General features: G+C 37.4%; 1 protein-coding gene across 4 annotated transcripts; it reads left to right on the forward strand.

The window, feature by feature from the left end:
* The first annotated feature begins 830 nt into the window (after positions 1-830).
* Positions 831-6378, forward strand: LOC131319801 (GDSL esterase/lipase At4g10955-like). 4 transcript variants are annotated; one of them, XM_058350198.1, is made up of 4 exons: positions 831-893; positions 3538-3635; positions 3956-4918; positions 5409-6378. In XM_058350198.1, exons 2-4 carry the CDS (start codon positions 3574-3576, stop codon positions 5554-5556), a joined length of 1173 nt encoding a protein of 390 aa, XP_058206181.1. In that variant the 5' UTR covers positions 831-893; positions 3538-3573; the 3' UTR covers positions 5557-6378. The 4 variants fall into 4 exon arrangements, with proteins under 4 accessions (XP_058206181.1, XP_058206182.1, XP_058206183.1 ...); XM_058350199.1 differs by lacking the exon at positions 831-893 and adding an exon at positions 1373-1569; XM_058350200.1 differs by lacking the exon at positions 831-893 and adding an exon at positions 2634-2705.
* The last annotated feature ends 10907 nt before the right edge of the window (positions 6379-17285 follow it).

Below are 17285 nucleotides of genomic sequence, written 5' to 3' on the forward strand. Positions count from 1 at the left end.
TATTTTGAAATTCTCCCACCTTTTCTTGATGTAAACTTTCTCTTCTCCGCTGGGAGATCCTCCAACGCTTTCCAATTTACAAACCAAAATGCATCTTATTCAATTGAGATTTGACCAAACTGAATTTTGGTATTCATTACTTCCATTGCAACGATTCCAATCATATGTTATCATAGCTCACGAATGCCAACAAAATAAAAAGAGAGTAATTATTTAGAAATAGTTCCGAAGTACCGTTATCATGGTGCTTAGATCTCTCCGACACCACATATTTACGCAAGGTTTTCAGTTGTGGACTCAGGGAGAATGTGCACTGTTCGAGTGTTGCAGAGCGCAACCAAAACTAAGGCCACGTTCTTGTAAACCTAAAAGTTTAAAACTTATTTTGGAATTTTTTACATTTTGTTTAGTTTTTCATCGTAATTTTCGATATTAATCATTTGTCTTGACGAAACAAATCAGAAATATATTAAAACATGAACCGATGTTGAAAAAATTTAAATAAAACGGCACTTTAAACAAATAAGATAATGGTTCAAAACTTTTTTCGTCTTTAGTAAACTATTTTTTCTATTTTCGGTCATAATTTTATACTTTTAAGACTTCTCTCATCAAAACGGATGATTAATCAAACAAATATAATTTCAATCGAAAAGAAATTCAAAAAAGACGAAAAAAAAACACATAAATGAAAGAAAATCTCCGTGCGTAGTTTACAAGAAAACCGGCCCAAGGGTATGGAGAGGAGCTGAAGCTGGTAGGCGTGGAATATTTCTGCTTCATCTCCAGCAGACTTCGTCTTCCTTTTTAAATTCCTCGTCTTAAGTCCGAATCCTTACTATCCTACCACGAGTACTACTTCAACGCATTTTCCGGGCCGGACCTTTGGAAAGGTCCTCGTTTGTTCCCTTTTAAATGCATATTCCCGAATCCCGAATCTTCTCTTCACTCTTCCTTGGTCTTTTTATCCATATATACTATTCGAACAATGTGTGTTTCAGGATTCCAATTCGCTCTGAAAATCACAACTTCTGAACTTGCTTACCGAACCAACTTGGCTAGCTCAGTTGGCCAGTACTTTTGCATCTCACAAGGAGTTCGAATCTCTCCACCTAGCTCAGTTGGCCAGTACTTTTGCATCTCACAAGGAGTTCGAATCTCTCCACCTACACGATAAGCTTTTCCTCTTTTTTTTCTTTGTTTCTACCCGGCTTATTTATTGTATTTATTGAGTTGTTGAGTTTGGTTGTCTCGTGAGCTCTCTGATGTATTAGTATTCCGGGTTTGTAATTTGTACTTCATTGATGATGAAATGATTTCTTCTATTGAATGATTTAAAAAAAAAACTTGCTTACCGGTGCAATTGTCTTTTTTAATCTTCTCACGTACTCCATAAAACAAGTACTTATTAGGAAATCCTGGTGGTCTTACCTGTTCCTTAAACTGCTGCCCGCGATACCCTCTACAGATAGTATACTATATACCTGTGTACACACACACAATAGCTGAAAAACAATCTGAATAGGGGAGAGAGAGGGTGTTCTGATGGATCGGCGAAAGCCTTGACAGGTTTAGATTACTTTGTATTTGACGTAAATTCATGCAAACTGCTTTGTTTTGGATGTGGGAGTATGTATGACTACAGTTGTTTAGTGTGGTTATGACTTTTGATTTTTAAGCCATTTTTTATCTTGTGCTGATTATTGTGGTAGATGCTTCATTGTTTTTTTTTTGTCCTCTGATAATCGGATGTCCGGGCCAGCTCGTGCTATATGTTTCATCGTTATGGAAATCAATTTGGGGAGCTAACTTCAAACATATGCTAGTTTATTTTTTTTCCTCGTGGTTTGACATCTGTATGATTTTGAGGGGGAAATCTGTTCTCCCTGTGCATGATATGGATACCTTTCAACCTTTAAAGACAGATTTTGGCATCTCAAGTTATACGCTTTTTTGCGTAAGTTTCAGTATGAATTCCTGCAATCAGCCTAGTTGGCTGTCATGAATCACTATATTTAGTTGTTTTGCAAAATCTCTTGGCCGATACCGAGGGATTGGGAAAGGCAGCCCAAATCTCATTAGGTTTCAAGTATGGACAGATGAAGTGAAGCTCTGCCAATTTATTGACATCACTTTGAATTATTGCACTTGATTTAGGTAGGCAGATTGGCTGGTTTATTATTCCACCTCCATTTCAGTTCTTTTCCTTCACTTTCTTTCGTATTGACATTTGTGGTGTTCCCCTGTTTTTTCCTGCTGATGTGTGTGTGTGTCCGCACGCGTGTTTGGGTTACCAGCTCTTTAGGAGTACGTTCGTATCGTGTGCTCTCATCTGAAAGGGTATTATTACCAGCACTTCCAGTTTTATTTCTTGTTAACACATGATACACAGGATGCCATACCTTTGGTGTCATGGTTTCATAGTGTCTCTTTTTCTCGTGGATGGTTGTCAGGTTCAAACTGAAACATAGAGCAATCAGCTATCTGGTAAAAGTAATCGTGATAACCTGCAATTGGACATCCACCCATTCTAATCAGTATTCAGCATAGCCACGTGGTCAAATCGTTGTTGTAACAGAAAGATAAATTCAACTTGAATGATGAATATTTGTTGTGGCAACTAAGATATCCATGCATCTTGAATGGAGTCTAATAATCTGAATTGTGGGGAGAGTGTTCTGTTGGATCGGCTAATGCCTTGACAGGTTCAGATTACTTTTTATTCGACATAATTTCTTGCTAACTGCTTAGATTTAGATGGGGGAGTATGTATGATTGCAATTGTCTAGTGTGGTTTATGGTTGTCGATTTTCAGGTCATTTTTTTATCTTGTGCTGGTTATTATTGGATGCTTCATTGTTATGGAAATCAATTAGACTTAATTTTTTGTATGTGAAAGCAGCATTTGTTTGAGGAACTAACCTTAAATATAGTCTAGTTTCATTTTCTCTATCATCGTTATATCTTTTGTGATTTTAGGTGGAGAATTTGTTTTTCCCGACTGATATGATTCTACCTTTATGACAGATATTGGCATCTCAAGTTATCTGCGGCTTAAGTTTCAGTACGATATCATGCCTAGTTGGTTTGGTTGTCATGAATCAAGATGTTTAGTGGGTTCGCAAAATCTCTTAGGATACTAAGCATACCCATACTGAGGGATTGTTGAACGTTGCTTTGAATTATTGCACTTAATTTAGGTAGGCAGATTGGCTGGTTTAGTATCCCTCTCCAATTCTGATTTAGTTTCCTTCCATTTCCATCGTGTTAACATTTGTTTCGGTTTTTCCTGTTGGGGTGTGTGTGACTGCCTCTTTAAGAGTATGTTCATATCTTGTGATCTCATCTGTAATGGTATCTTTACCAGCACTTGTTACTGTTGTAAGCATGATGCATCTGATGCCATCATACCTTTAGCGTCGTGGTTTCATGGCGTCTCTTCTTCTAGTGGATGGTTGCCAGTTCGACCTGGAACATAGAGCTATCTAGTATAAGTAATTGATGGTAGCCCACTAATCTTTGAGATTTCTATTGCAGGACTAGTAGGAAGAGAGCAAGGGAGCATATGGGCTTATGGCATCTGCGAGACAAAATTTTGGCCTATCGGGACCGTTAGAGCTGACCTTTGTTGATTGGTAAGAGGTTTAACCCATATACTTTAAGATACTTTAGTTGTGTAACTCTTCTACAATGGTACTGGTTCAATAGGCTTAATGGTCAATATGAATCTGTGAATGGAAAGTCTGCCATTTATGGTGGTCTAGCCCAATATTCCAGCCTGGTTTTCCTAGAGAATGGAGTTCGATTAACTTAGAAGTACGGACAAAGGCTCCCAATGCTGAGCTCTACCTGAGCATCCTGTTGGTGGTTATTTCAAAGTTTTCTCCTCAAGGTTCTTAAAATTACCTTCACTGTCTGTGGTTTCGAGACAAATATTAAATGCACGTTCTTGTAGGAAAAATCCATTCCACCGGAGATCTGTTGCTGCCAGCCTGGTTCAGGGAGTATACATTCTAGAACGTGACCGCCAGGAGAAACGCCAAGGTCGTCATGCCCTTGCTCCTCCCTGGTGGGACTTCTTTAATTTTCAGTTGATCCGAATATTGGTCGACGATGCCGATCTATCAATCTTTGGTGCTGTTTACGAGTTCAGATTTCCACCTTCCGACAATAACTATCAGTTGGTCCAAAAGCCTCCAAGATACATTATTGCCTTTCGTGGAACGATTATCAAACCAGGTTCCCGGTCTCAGGATCTTAAGTTGGGTCTCCAGTTCGTCCGAGATAGACTTCAACAGAGCTCCCGCTTTAAGCTCGCAATGGAAGCTGTGCAAAGTATGGTTTTCTTTGCTGGATGTACAAATATCTGGTTGGCCGGACATTCCTTGGGTTCAGCCATAGCACTGCTAGCTGGAAAGAACATGGTCAAGATGGGTGGTTTTATAGAAACGTACCTCTTTAACCCTCCGTTCCCAACTGATCCGCTAGAGCAAATCAAAAACCAAAAGTTGAAGCATGGGGTTCGCTGCGCAAGCGCCATTACAGCTGGAGTTGCTGTTGCTCTATCTGGCCACCGCCGAAGGGCTCAAATAGATGATTCATTTGCCGGATGGGTTCCGTACCTGTTTTTGAATCCATCCGATCCTTTATCTGCGGGGTACATTACGTATTTCAAACAGAGGGAGAAGATGATGGAGATTGCCCGTGGAGCAATTGCAAGGTTTGCGAAGCAGAATTCGTCGCTGAGTGGTCGGAGTCAATCCTCAGTTGCGCGGGGGAGGGAATCTGAGGCATCACATCTCCTTCCTTCAGCCTATCTGATTATTAATTTGAGCTCCACAAAGGGTTTTAATCAAGCACATGGAATTCACCAATGGTGGAAAGATATGGACTACGATTTCAAGCTACACCAGTTCAGGTAAGTGATGATTCTGGTTATTTTTTTCTGCTGTGGCAATGTTTTTCTGGATAAACTTGTATTTTAATGTTTATGACGCAGTGAATCTTTGGTTTAAGAAATTGCAGATTGTGGTTTAAGACTCATTTCTACATAGATTTTTCCTAGGAAAGATGCACCATCTAGACTTGTTTTGAGCTTATTTTAGCCTTTGACATTCAAATACCCTTATCAGATTTGCAAAACAGAAAAAAAGATCCCCTTTTTTTTTTATCAGCAAAGAAAGGATTTCCGTATCATTAAAAATGATACAAAAAAGAAACCTTGTTGTGATAGACCAGGAGCATCATGCACGAACGGTAGTACCTCACCTATCACTACACCTCACCTCACAACTTGGAAAAATTGATCTCTTATTTACCAATCCTTTCCCGTGAAGATCGATGGAGGACGATTGAGCCAATTTCTTTTCTTCTGAAATGTAATCTTACATTATGACTTGTGACTGCAGGCTACTACTTTTGACGAGTCTTCGAGAAAGATTGCTCCTTGATTTGGTGTATGACGAGCGGATCATGGAGCAAGCATCTATACTTGCAAAAGCCAATATGAATCATAACAAAGATCAGTTCAAATCTAAAGAGCTTGACATGGACTAAACTGGAAGCGCTGGCAAAGAAATCTCCTCAGGATGATAGCCACTGTAAGTTTCTTCTTGCAATGAGAAACAACGATATCTGGAGATTTCGCAATGAGGAAACAATAAAGTGATTTGGAAGTTTTTTAACTGGAGTGTTCAAGAAAGAAAGTAGCAAAGCAGATACTGGCAACAGCTTCTCTAGGGATTTTGATTCAAGCAATGGTCTATATTTTGTTGCTAACAAGTGCAGGCTTAAGGGCGATCTGCATCTTTCGAAATTGTATATATCTGGAAATCTAATTATTGAAATAAACCCCTTGGAGTGATGAAAATCATCGCTCACCAAGCAACCAAATCAAACTGATGAAAATACCCGCTGCACAATCCATATGCGATGAGGGTTACTCGCCAACAAAAATTGCCACACTAAGAAATGTTCGTCGCCTCGATACTCTCGGTGATGAATTGAGGGGGAGAGAGAAAACACCTGCTGCACAATCCATACACGATGGAGCTTACTTGCCAACAAAAATTGCTCACCAGGAAATGTTCACCACCGAGAGTTGTTGCGGTGTTAGACTCATGGAGAAATGGTACTTCCTTTGGGGTAAGTAGATAAGAATGATTATTTTGAATTCTATGACTTCGGGATTTTTGTTCATTATACGGAATTACGTTTTAAAAAACAGAAGGTTATTGAGCAAGCTACCATTTGGGTTATAGCTTCTTATTGTTCTACTTGTCACAGGGTTATGGAGTAGTAGTTTTCGATTCTCCCGAGAGGCCACAATTACCGTGAGCAAACATATTAATGATTGACAATGAGGAAGACTTTTTTGTTATGCTACTAATACTTGTACTTGCTCAGCTATTCTGCCAAGCTTGGTTGAGGCAGAGTCATGGGGCGTAAAACAAAAAAAAAAACGTGGATGGGCCGTGGAGACTTTGTTTAAAGATTCTATCATTAACAAAAATAAGAAATCAAAAGAAGAAGTAAGGCCATTCAGTGGAGACTTTGTTTAAAGATTCTTATCCTTAACGAAAAAATAAGAAATCAAAAGAAGAAGTTAGGCTATTCCATTTCGACAAAAGACGTGGCCCAAGTTCCAGAGCTTTTGGTCCGCTATCCCGATCATGGTTTTCCTACTCCCACCCCCAGAGGGAAAGATCCTTCCCTTTTGGAAAGGTTGGGGGAGGAGGGATTCGAGCCCCCGACACCATGGTTCGTAGCCAGGTACTCTAATCCTCTGAGCTACAGGGCCCCAACCGTACAATGATTCAAGTATTCAGTCAAATGCATTACAAAAAATGAACTATAGAATGTGGGAATCCAAAAATCACCTTTCAATGAACTATTCGCATTTTGATTATATTTCCACCAACACTATTCACATTCTAATTATATTTCCACCAACAAAATTCTTCTGTAGAATTTATTATGCTCATATCACCCGAGCACTTTCACAAACTCTCCCCCTAATTGAAAAACAAACCTATAATACTATACGGTTCACAATTTACCTAAAAGATAAATCAGCCCGTGAAAACCTGGGGTTAAATTCACAATATATATGATAGATATGTGTATATATTCCCCTCCCTTATGCCGCACTTTTTGATGATTATAGCATTTACTAGTGCCAATATGTGGAGGTGATTTATGATATTTTTCTTTGCTCTAAAAAGGTGAATGTGACTCACACACACACACACATATAGATATAGATATACCGATAATGACCCAATGCATAATTCTGGACGGATTGTGTAAAATGGGAGTTAGAAATATACCCATCTTCTCTATAGGAAAGAAAATGAGAAAAGGAAAGTGGAGATAAAATTGGCTTTAGATGGTAAATTGTTGTTTTCTAATAATGCAACGATCATTAGAAAATGGTACACACAATGGGCCCCTATTGGGTACGTCCGAGAGCATCCATCGATTCATTTTAGCTGGTAATGGGCCAAGGGCCCAAGACTTGATAGCGAAATACTCCGAAATTGTTAACCGCACCCCGGGAGAGTGCATAAATTAAATTTGGACTTGATTTTCGCACTTCCAAGAAGATTGCGGTTAACAATGGTTAACAATTGGGGGAGTGCGAAGATCACTCCCCTTTTCAGGCACATCTATATTCTGGACTCGAACCCTTTAGTCACATGATACTTCAAAATATTATGGGCTATTATTGCTCTCAATCCTCACACTACACTCGCGATCTCAATCGTTATTCTCACGAATTTTAGTAGTTTGGGATGTGTTTTTAAGATGCTTTCACGTTTGATCGGGTTCCCACATGCGCGCACGAATTACGTGACTTAGCTTGAAGTTGAAACCCGTAAGATGTGTTAGGGCTTTGACTGAACTTAGAATGAAGCTCAGTTGTAAAATCGGATAATATATGTTGTTGTTTTTTTTCATCGGCAAATTTTTTTTTTTTTGAATAAAGACGAAAATAAGTCAATAAACCAATTTTTTCGTCTTTATTAAAAAAAATTAAATTTTGATCAAAAAAATTTATTTTTTAGATTCCTCTTGTCGTAAGGATGCAATAATCCTCAAAAAAATTGGCTATAAGCCAAGTGATACGAAAAAAATTTGAATAAGAACAAAAAATAAGCCAAAGTGGCTTATTTAGCCGAACGGAGAAGAGTCAAGACTTCAGAAATCTCTCTCTCTCTCTCTAACTTTTTTTTTTCTTTTAAAGAGTATGCTCAGGTAATTTTTTTTTTCTCAGAAAACGAAACATTTTATAAAACTCGAAGGGGTTACATCGAGGGAAAACATCTAAGCTTACAGAGCTTAGAGGCACCTAAAAACACAAACACATCCAACCGAAAGTTGGATAACACACCTCAAAAAAGATGTTCAGGTAATTTGGGCGAACATTAAATTTATCTTGTTTCGTTCACATATATCGTAGATGGAGTATCATGTCTAAACACAGTGGGGTCAATCCCTACGAGAGTTTGGTTGGCTTTAAATGCCCCATCGATGATAAAGTATGGTGTGATTGTTTCCTTACAAATTAACGGAGATGCGTATGAAGTAAGCTAGACATCAAGAATCTTTATTATAAAATAGAAAGGTGTGGGGATAAATTGTTGGAACGATTTAGTTTCATTTGATCCAAAGGTTGTAGTGCATCCGGTTAAGTGCTCATGATTTTCACCTAAATCACACAACTGTCATCTCCTTTTAACCGGAATGCGTAGTGCCGTAGGCACGGGTTAGTACTAATATATAATAAAACAAGGCCCAAAATGACATGAGGACGTAACCTATAATTTTCTAAATGGGAGTGGCCCCTAGTCTCCTGATTGATCTTTCGAACAAAGGAGAGAGAGAGAGAGAGAGAGAGAGAGAGAGAGTCATCACTTTAAAAAGACCACAAACCCTTCCTCAAAACCCATAGCACTTAACGACTGGCCCCTTAAAGGGGACCGAAAAGCTTTATTTGAAGGTGAAACTAGATTGTTTTCTGGAAATGAAGTGATTTAAGTGATTATTTTGACATATTTTATCTGGAGAAAATCTTATTTACGGCTGAGGAACTGTGAATAAGATTTACAGCGCTCAATCTCGGCCGTCCAGAAGTGTTTTCGACGATCCAGATTAAAAACAATTTATTAACGGCTCCGCTGTGAATAAGTTTCTCTTATTTTATCCGTTCCATATATTGTTGATCATTACAAAAGAAATTTGTAGTTTTCGAAAAAGATAAAATAACTGAAATCAAAGATCTTAATACGCTATTTTAATTGGTGTGAAAGACAAAACAATTATGCACATAAATACTCTAATTTTTAACTAAAATTTACATGATAGTATTTCGTAATGGAGCAACATTTGGGGACGGAGAGTAATAATTTCATCAGTTTATGGAGCTCTTGCACGCATCAAGACTTTTGAAGTCATTGCCATTCCGCATCAAGACTTTTGAAGTCGTTGCCATTCTCTATAAGTAAAGCATATAAATCTACTAGTAATTGTCTGTGCTTTCATGAAGTATCAAATTTTACTTTTTTGAAGATTTTTTTTATACTATAATGGTTATTTTTAACGTCATCTTACATAAGGTGAGTTTCGGATATGCATATTGTCCCATCTCATACGAGAGGAGCGTTACAAATAACCGTGAATTAGAAGAAAAAAAATCTTCTCCCAATAAAATCTATCAAAAAATCTCATTTTAAGAATAAATTTCAAACAGAATCCATCTAACCAAATTCATAAAATAGTCTAACACAACAAATGTTATCAAATCTGTTTAATTCCGTTAATTGCATTCATGGATATCATCAGAGATGTTAAGAATGTATGATCATACGAGATTCCAACTTGAATTCAATTTTCTGAACATCCACTCACTCAAAATTGACACCCCTATCGCACTTGTTTCTTTAACTGACCTAGAAAAATAGAATAGTAAAATAGTTCCAAGATTATTTATAACCAAGTAAGGAGTAGAGTTTGAAACTTTATCTACCCAAAAGGCTCCAACAAAAAACCTACAATTTTCAATCCCAAACAGATCATGAAACTCCAAATTATCTAAACCAATAGTTCAAATTGTATTGAACAACAATTTTGTTCTCTTACCTAGTAGTTAAAAAGAAAAAGAATCTAACGTGAAGAATTACTATTGACCGCAAAGAAAATTACTCCTAGCCGTGAAGAATTACTCATTATCGCAAAAAATTACTCTTGGCCTCGAAGAATTACTTTTGGCCACAAAAAATTACTCCTGGCCGCGAAGAATTACTCATGGCTGCAAAGAATTACTTCTGGCTGCGAACAATTACTCTTGCCGCAAAGAATTATTCTTGGCCGCAAAAAATTACTCTTGGCCGTGAGGTATTACTTATGGCCGCAAAAAATTACTTCTGGTCACGAATAATACTCCTATTGCAAAAAATTACTTTTGGCAGCAATGAATTACTCGTGGTTGCAAAAAATTACTCTTGGTTGCAAGGTATTACTTATGGCCGCGAAGAATTACTTCTGGTTACGAATAATTACTCATGCTGCAAAGAATTACTCTTGACCGCAAAAAATTACTCTTGGCCGCGAGGTATTACTTATGGCCGCGAAGAATTACTCTTGGCCGTGATGAGTTACTCTTGGACGTAAAGAATTACATCTGGCCGCAAAGAATTACTTATGGCCGCAAAAAATTACTCCTGGCAGCGAAGAATGACTTATGGTCTTGCAATTCTTCGAGACTAAGAGAATTCTATGCGGCCAAGAGTAATTATTCGTGGCAAAAAGTAATTCTTTGCGGCCAAGAGCAAAAGTAGTTTTTTTGCTTCATATTTCTTTTTATTTCCATTTCCCTCAACAAAATTTTCCTCCTCTCCTCTATAATAAGAACCAGTTGAGACTATAGTTATGAATGTCGTTCCGTACCGGCCGGTACGTACCGTTTTGACAAATAACCGATACCCTAACCCTCAATTCCATTCCCCCAATACCGGTCCTTACCGCTCGGTACTGGCCATTTCGGAAAATACCGGTCGAGACAAGGTTACCGGGATTTTCGGCCGGAATTTTGCAGAGCGTATTTTTTTTCAGCAAATTGGTATAAAGTCCAAAAGAAGAGGTCCCAAATTAGATTTAGTCCAGCTTAAGTTTCAGTGATGTGTAAAGTCTATTAATGAAAATATTTTAGAGTTTAAGGTCCGTGAAAAGACCAAATTGCCTTTAATGAGACAAGGGCCTTGTTTGGCTAACACAAAAAATGTCTTTTTTAATTTAAATGATCTTAAATGAGACAAGGGTCTTGTTTGGCTAATACAAAATGTCTTTTTTCGTATTTTTCGATCTTGTTGCACTTTCATAGGGTACCCTAGGATTTTAGACACTTTCATAGGGTACCCTAAGGTTTTAGGCACTTTTATAGGGTTTTAGGGTTCATTTTCCTATAATATGATTTTAGCGGTTTAGGCACTTTCATAGGGTACCTTAGGGTTTTAGGCACCTTCATATATAGGGTATCCTAAAATTTTAGGCACTTTCATATGGTACCCTAGGGTTTTAGGCACTTTTATAGGGTTTTAGGGTTCATTTTCCTATTATAGGGTTTAGCGGTTTAAGCACTTTCATATGGTACCTTAGGGTTTTAGGCACTTTCATATATAGGGTACCCTAAGATTTTAGACACTTTCATAGGATACCCTAGGGTTTTAGGCACTTTCAACACCGGTCAACCATGGTCAACGCCGGTCAATGTCAGTCAACGCCGGTCAACTTTGGTCAACGCCGGTCAACTTTGGAAGGGGTTATTTGTAAATCTTGGACACAATGTCCTTTAAACTTTAGAGAAAAATATTTATATCCTTATCATGGCAAAAACTTTTATAGTATGTCCTCCTACTCAATTTACCCTCTTTTTTTTTGTAACGTTATCTTAACCCAAAAACAAAAAACGTTTTTGCAGAGCGTTTTTTTTTTTGGTCACGTTAAAAAAAAAGGTTGTCCTTTCAGAATTTTAGCAAAACACGGGCTTTCTAAATTGCCTTCGGCCACGGCCTATTTTTTGAGCGCGCAAGACCTCTTATTGGGTCCTCATTCACAAGCCTACTAATGTGCAAAGTCATTTAAGATGGAAAAGAGTTTTATAACTAAGCAATGTAGGATAAGAGGCAAACATATAAGTATTTTATGATGAATTACATGGCATGAGAGATTTTTTTGAATTATAATTATATATAATTATTATATATATTGTGGTTGCGGTAAATCCGAAACGGTATCCAGTATTTGACCGGTACCGTACCGTACTAGTAAAAAAATTGGTATCCTAGCCGATACGGTATTCAGAACATTGGTTGGGACAGATTTTCACTAGCCAATTTTAGACTTAATTGAACAATTGTGCCCCTCAATTGTTGGACAGTTGTTCTTGGCTAGATGGGCAAAATTGTCATTTGGCTTCCTCCATTTACTTGGTTACGTGGTGTGCTGGGGTGAATGAGATTCAATAGTGCTACGGTTCCCAACTGGAAGGGATACAGACCGGATCTCGACGATGCGCCAGGCCCACTTTGGCCATCGGACTGCTGATCCGATCCGTCCAATTTTTTTTTTTTAAAAAATAGCGTGGGCCTGCGCGAGAATCAATAGTTTTCGATGTGTATAGGTACTCAATCCAAACACTCCATTTTTTTTAATATATGTGTATATACAAAAAAATTAAGTGTTTAGATCGAGCACCTACACACATCGGATGCTGTTGATTCTTGCGTGGGTCCACTCATTTTTTTTATAGAATTTTTGGACGGATCGAATCAGCTGTTTGGTGGCCGGAGTAGGCCTGGCGTGCCGTCGGGAGTTGGTCGGTATCCCTTCCGGTCAGGAACCTTATCTTTATTGAATGAGATTCAACAGTGCGATTTGAAACTTACTTGAAGAAAAAAGATTTATCGAACAAGTCGATTTGTGGTGGAGTGGCCTATGGCCCTATTGTGAGTTCCAGAGGAAAGTAACTTTTGCAAATAAGATTGCGTGTACTGGGAATGCCAAGACTGAATTATTTAATCTATGTTGTCTAAGGGCCATCAATGTAGGGGCATATTCAATTTTCTTTCATATTTGTGAGTCTTGTATCAAATTTTTTTGGATTAGTGATCTGTCTCCGCGAGAAAAATCTAAAAAAAAACATTGAAGACAAAAATAATTCATGACTTTTTAGATTATTTTTTTTGTCATCGTTAAAAAATGGGCATAAATATGAGGTCAACCCTAAGTCACATAATGCGCGGACAGAGGGGGTGCTAGAGCGCAAGCGTAAAACTTTCTTGTTTAAGTATGGATGAGTTTTCCTAAAAAAAATATTTATAGTTTAAGAACTTTAGACAAATTGTTTCCACTAAATGAACATTTAGTTGATGCATGTGAGGAGAATGACATTTTTTGAAATACATATTTTTATGAGTTTTAGCTCATTTTTTTTGTTATGCTGTAGGAAAATATAAATATAAGAATTACATGAAACTGAAAATAACTTTCAATCATTATAAGCCAAACCCAACTACTAGCCCCCATTATTAGGAGAAATAAGTACAAAGAAAATAACAGTCAAATGCAATTGTGAAAATTGTGAAGATTCGAACCCTTGACCTCGTAGTAAAATGCAAAATTATTGACAACCTGACTATGCTAAAAGAGGCTGAATTTTTCAGGTGAATTTGGAGGCAAGAGTTGGATTGAGCTCCAGTGTTGGGATAGGTTTAATTGAGGAAGCAAAACACTTATTAGCAGAATTCCATCTTATCAGCCGACCGAGAAATAAATCAAATCGGTGAGAGAACTGCACACTATATTATTAAACTGAAGCAAGTTTGTTTTGCACAATTAACTCAAAATATTCAGTCTTTAATATGTTGTTCTCCAATTTTTTTTTTATTAAATCGCACTCTTTTTACCTTTCTTAACATGGGAAACATCCTCTACTCTGAAGAATTTGGAAAAAATTTAGATACTAGAATCCAGCTTACAAGTCTCAAGTTCTTGATTAGTCAAGTTGTCAAGCAGTACCATCCCATGCATTACTGCAGTGCCATCATATCATTCTCATACTTAAAACAGCTCATTGAATCCTCTATTGTTGTTGATTGATTGAAGTTCTGGTAATGTCCTTATCAGCATCTATTTTCCAGTCTCTAACCATATCTGTGGCTTAGTTCCGGCCCTTTCTAATAAGTGCGTAGAATGGGAACGGAATCTGTGATCCAAGTAAATTTGAATTCTCCTACAGAGGCTCAAACTTACGTGGACAACTTCTATTACACTACATTTATGATTTTAGAAACACACAAAATTGTTCTCTACAACGGGCATGACAAACGTGCTTTGCACGTCGCAATTTACCTAGTACTATCCAAACATAACCAAAATTGGTAGGGAAAAAAATATAAAGGCGACGGATATATGAATAAGGAAACATGAATTTGATAACTGGATCGAGGTGTAATGAACCTAAAGGAATTTTCGTACAATTAAATATTTTTAAGACATAATGCGAAGGCTTTCACGAGCGTAACAGTGTGTCACATAATTATACAGATCAATCCTAATTTTAACAATTTAAACCGTCGTTTTATATAGATCTTAGTATATAGATCGTGTGTAACGAAAAAATCAAGTCGATCAGATATTATCATTGTCTGATCAAATTATGCATTTCTTTAAAGAGAAGAAAATGACTATAGGGTCCACATTAGGGAACTGTATCCAATAGTTAAATTCATTTAGAAGTACTTTTTTTTGAAATGAAATGAATTTAGAAGTACTTGACAAGAAATGTGTATCACAAACCATGCATGTGATACAGCTAGGGCTAGTAGACTTGTTATTAGTCTTTGTCCCCCATCACATGTCTATTTAATGTGTTCGTTGGGCATTTACATCCTCTTGTTTCTCTGTTTTTATAATCAAGCGGACGGATCAGCTTGCGCACGCCTTAACGAATTACGGGGACCGAGGTGCATGTTTCTCATTTTTGTTAATCAAGAGATTTTCCCACTCGTTCTCTTTCTAGTATTACACCCAGTGACGGATTCAGAAAATTAATGAGAGCCGAAAATTTACTCCACTCATTTTTAAAGATTTTTTTTTTTTTTGGTAATTTTTTTTTAAAGAATTGTTGATAGCATATAGTTGGGAGCAAGAAATTATTTTCCACTCAGATTAAATACGTGGTGGTTGTGTTAAATTACCTCATTTCGCTTTACTCTTTTCTTGCCGACTAATATTATTTATGTCAGATCTAAATTTAAGCTCCGCCATTGAGATGCGTCTTTTCCCCTTTGATGTTTTTTTTGTTTATTATTTAGGTTGACGAGACAACGTTGTAGGTTAAATTACTAATCAACACCAACCTTTTTCTTCTCTTTTTTCTTTCACACGAAACTTTCCATTATAGCCTTTTGTTGAACTTGATTCGATCTATGCTTTATTGCATACCGCTTTTTTGGTGGCTCTTTAGTATTCCAGTCAATTCAAGAATCTAATTTGGCAGATGGGATCGATGTTGATTCTTTAGTCACGAAGAACGTGGCGGAATCGCAACTACATGGGCCTTTTCTCGAAAGGTCGAGATTTATTAAAGGTTCAAAATCATCGTACAGGAATTGGCCAGAAGTTTCTTTTTTTTTTTTCTTTTTTCATAACTCAGGTGTTCGGTTCAATTTACGTACACCTCGACTAATTTTCATTGGTAAGTATGTGTTTCTTTCTTTATTCACAAAGAACGTGGCGGAATCGCAGCTGCATAGGCCTTTTCTTGAAAGGTCGAGATTTATTAAAGGTTCAAAATCATCGTACAAGGATTGGCTAGAAGTTTCTTTTCTTTTTCTTTTTCCATAACTTAGGTGTTCGGGTCAATTTACGCTCACCTCGACTAATCTTCATTAGTAAGTTTTTGTTTCTTTCTTTAGTCACAAAGAACATGGCAGAATCGGAGCTACATAGGCCTTTTCTTGAAAGATTGAGATTTATTAAAGGTTTAAAATCAACGTACAAGGATTGGCCAGAAGTTTCTTTTCTTTTTCTTTTTTCATAACTCAGGAATTTGGGTCAATTTACGCGCACCTCGACTAATCTTTATTGGTAAGTTTGTGTTTCTTTCTTTAGTCACAAAGAACGTGGCGGAATCGCAACTGCATATGCCTTTTCTTGAAAGGTTGAGATTTATTAAAGGTTCAAAATCAACGTACAAGGATTGGCCAGAAGTTTCTTTTTCTTTTTTCATAACTCAGGTGTTCGATTCAATTTACGCGCATGCACCTCGATTAATCTTCATTGGTAAGTTTGTGTTTCTTTCTTTAGGCAGTGGCTTCGCAAATGCCCTCTTTTGTACCAAATTCTTCACATAAAGGCAATAAAGTCCATAAGAAAATGCTGATGCTGATTGTCACATGGCTTCCACTGTTATTTTTGTTGACTTCAATTCGAAGTAACACAGACTTGTTCAGGATGCAATTTTGGCTGTGCATGTCACATGTATGGTTTTCCCATTTGGTTTAATTTTCAATGCAATAGTGAGTGTCCGGCCGATATGTACTTCTATGGAACGCATGACTTTAACATTAAGTAAGGGATGCCTGGCCTATCAAAAAAACATTAAGGGAGTGACATTTTGACGACCCTTTTAACGACTGACCAAAAGCGGTGATTAAGATACAATCAAAATCAAAGTATTTATACAAGTTTAGTATGTACTCGTACATTTTTTTTAATACATTTTCCCCGCAAAGCTATACCCTATTTTCTTTGTGCAACCCGAGGGTGGACCCCACGAATTCATATATATACATAGTATGTACAAGCTTATATATCTACCCATAGCTTTTACGGTGGAATAATACGCACCCTTAGAGCATGTACATCAGTATGGGTATATGGGCTATATTAGCTAAAATAAAGAATGAAAGTGACAAAAGTAAGCTACACCAGAGTAGAAAAAGACAAAGGTATAATAGCTTAGATGGAAAAGTTCGGTATTATTACCAAGTCACTGTTCATGAAGAATTCCTTAAACAATTACGTATTGTTTCTCTCTCCTCCTCTTTCTCTCTCCTGTTCTTCGTTCTTCTTCAGTAGTTTTCTCTCTCTGTCACAACAAATCTCCATCTCCAAAATTCCCAACCTCCCCTTAATTCCTTCACTTCATAATGATACCCTCACCACACCCCCCCCCACGAAACTTCAACTTCGACAGCACTTCCACCTCCCCCTTCCTAACC

The sequence above is a fragment of the Rhododendron vialii genome, chromosome 3a (genome assembly GCF_030253575.1).
Source record: "Rhododendron vialii isolate Sample 1 chromosome 3a, ASM3025357v1".
Lineage (NCBI taxonomy): Eukaryota > Viridiplantae > Streptophyta > Magnoliopsida > Ericales > Ericaceae > Rhododendron > Rhododendron vialii.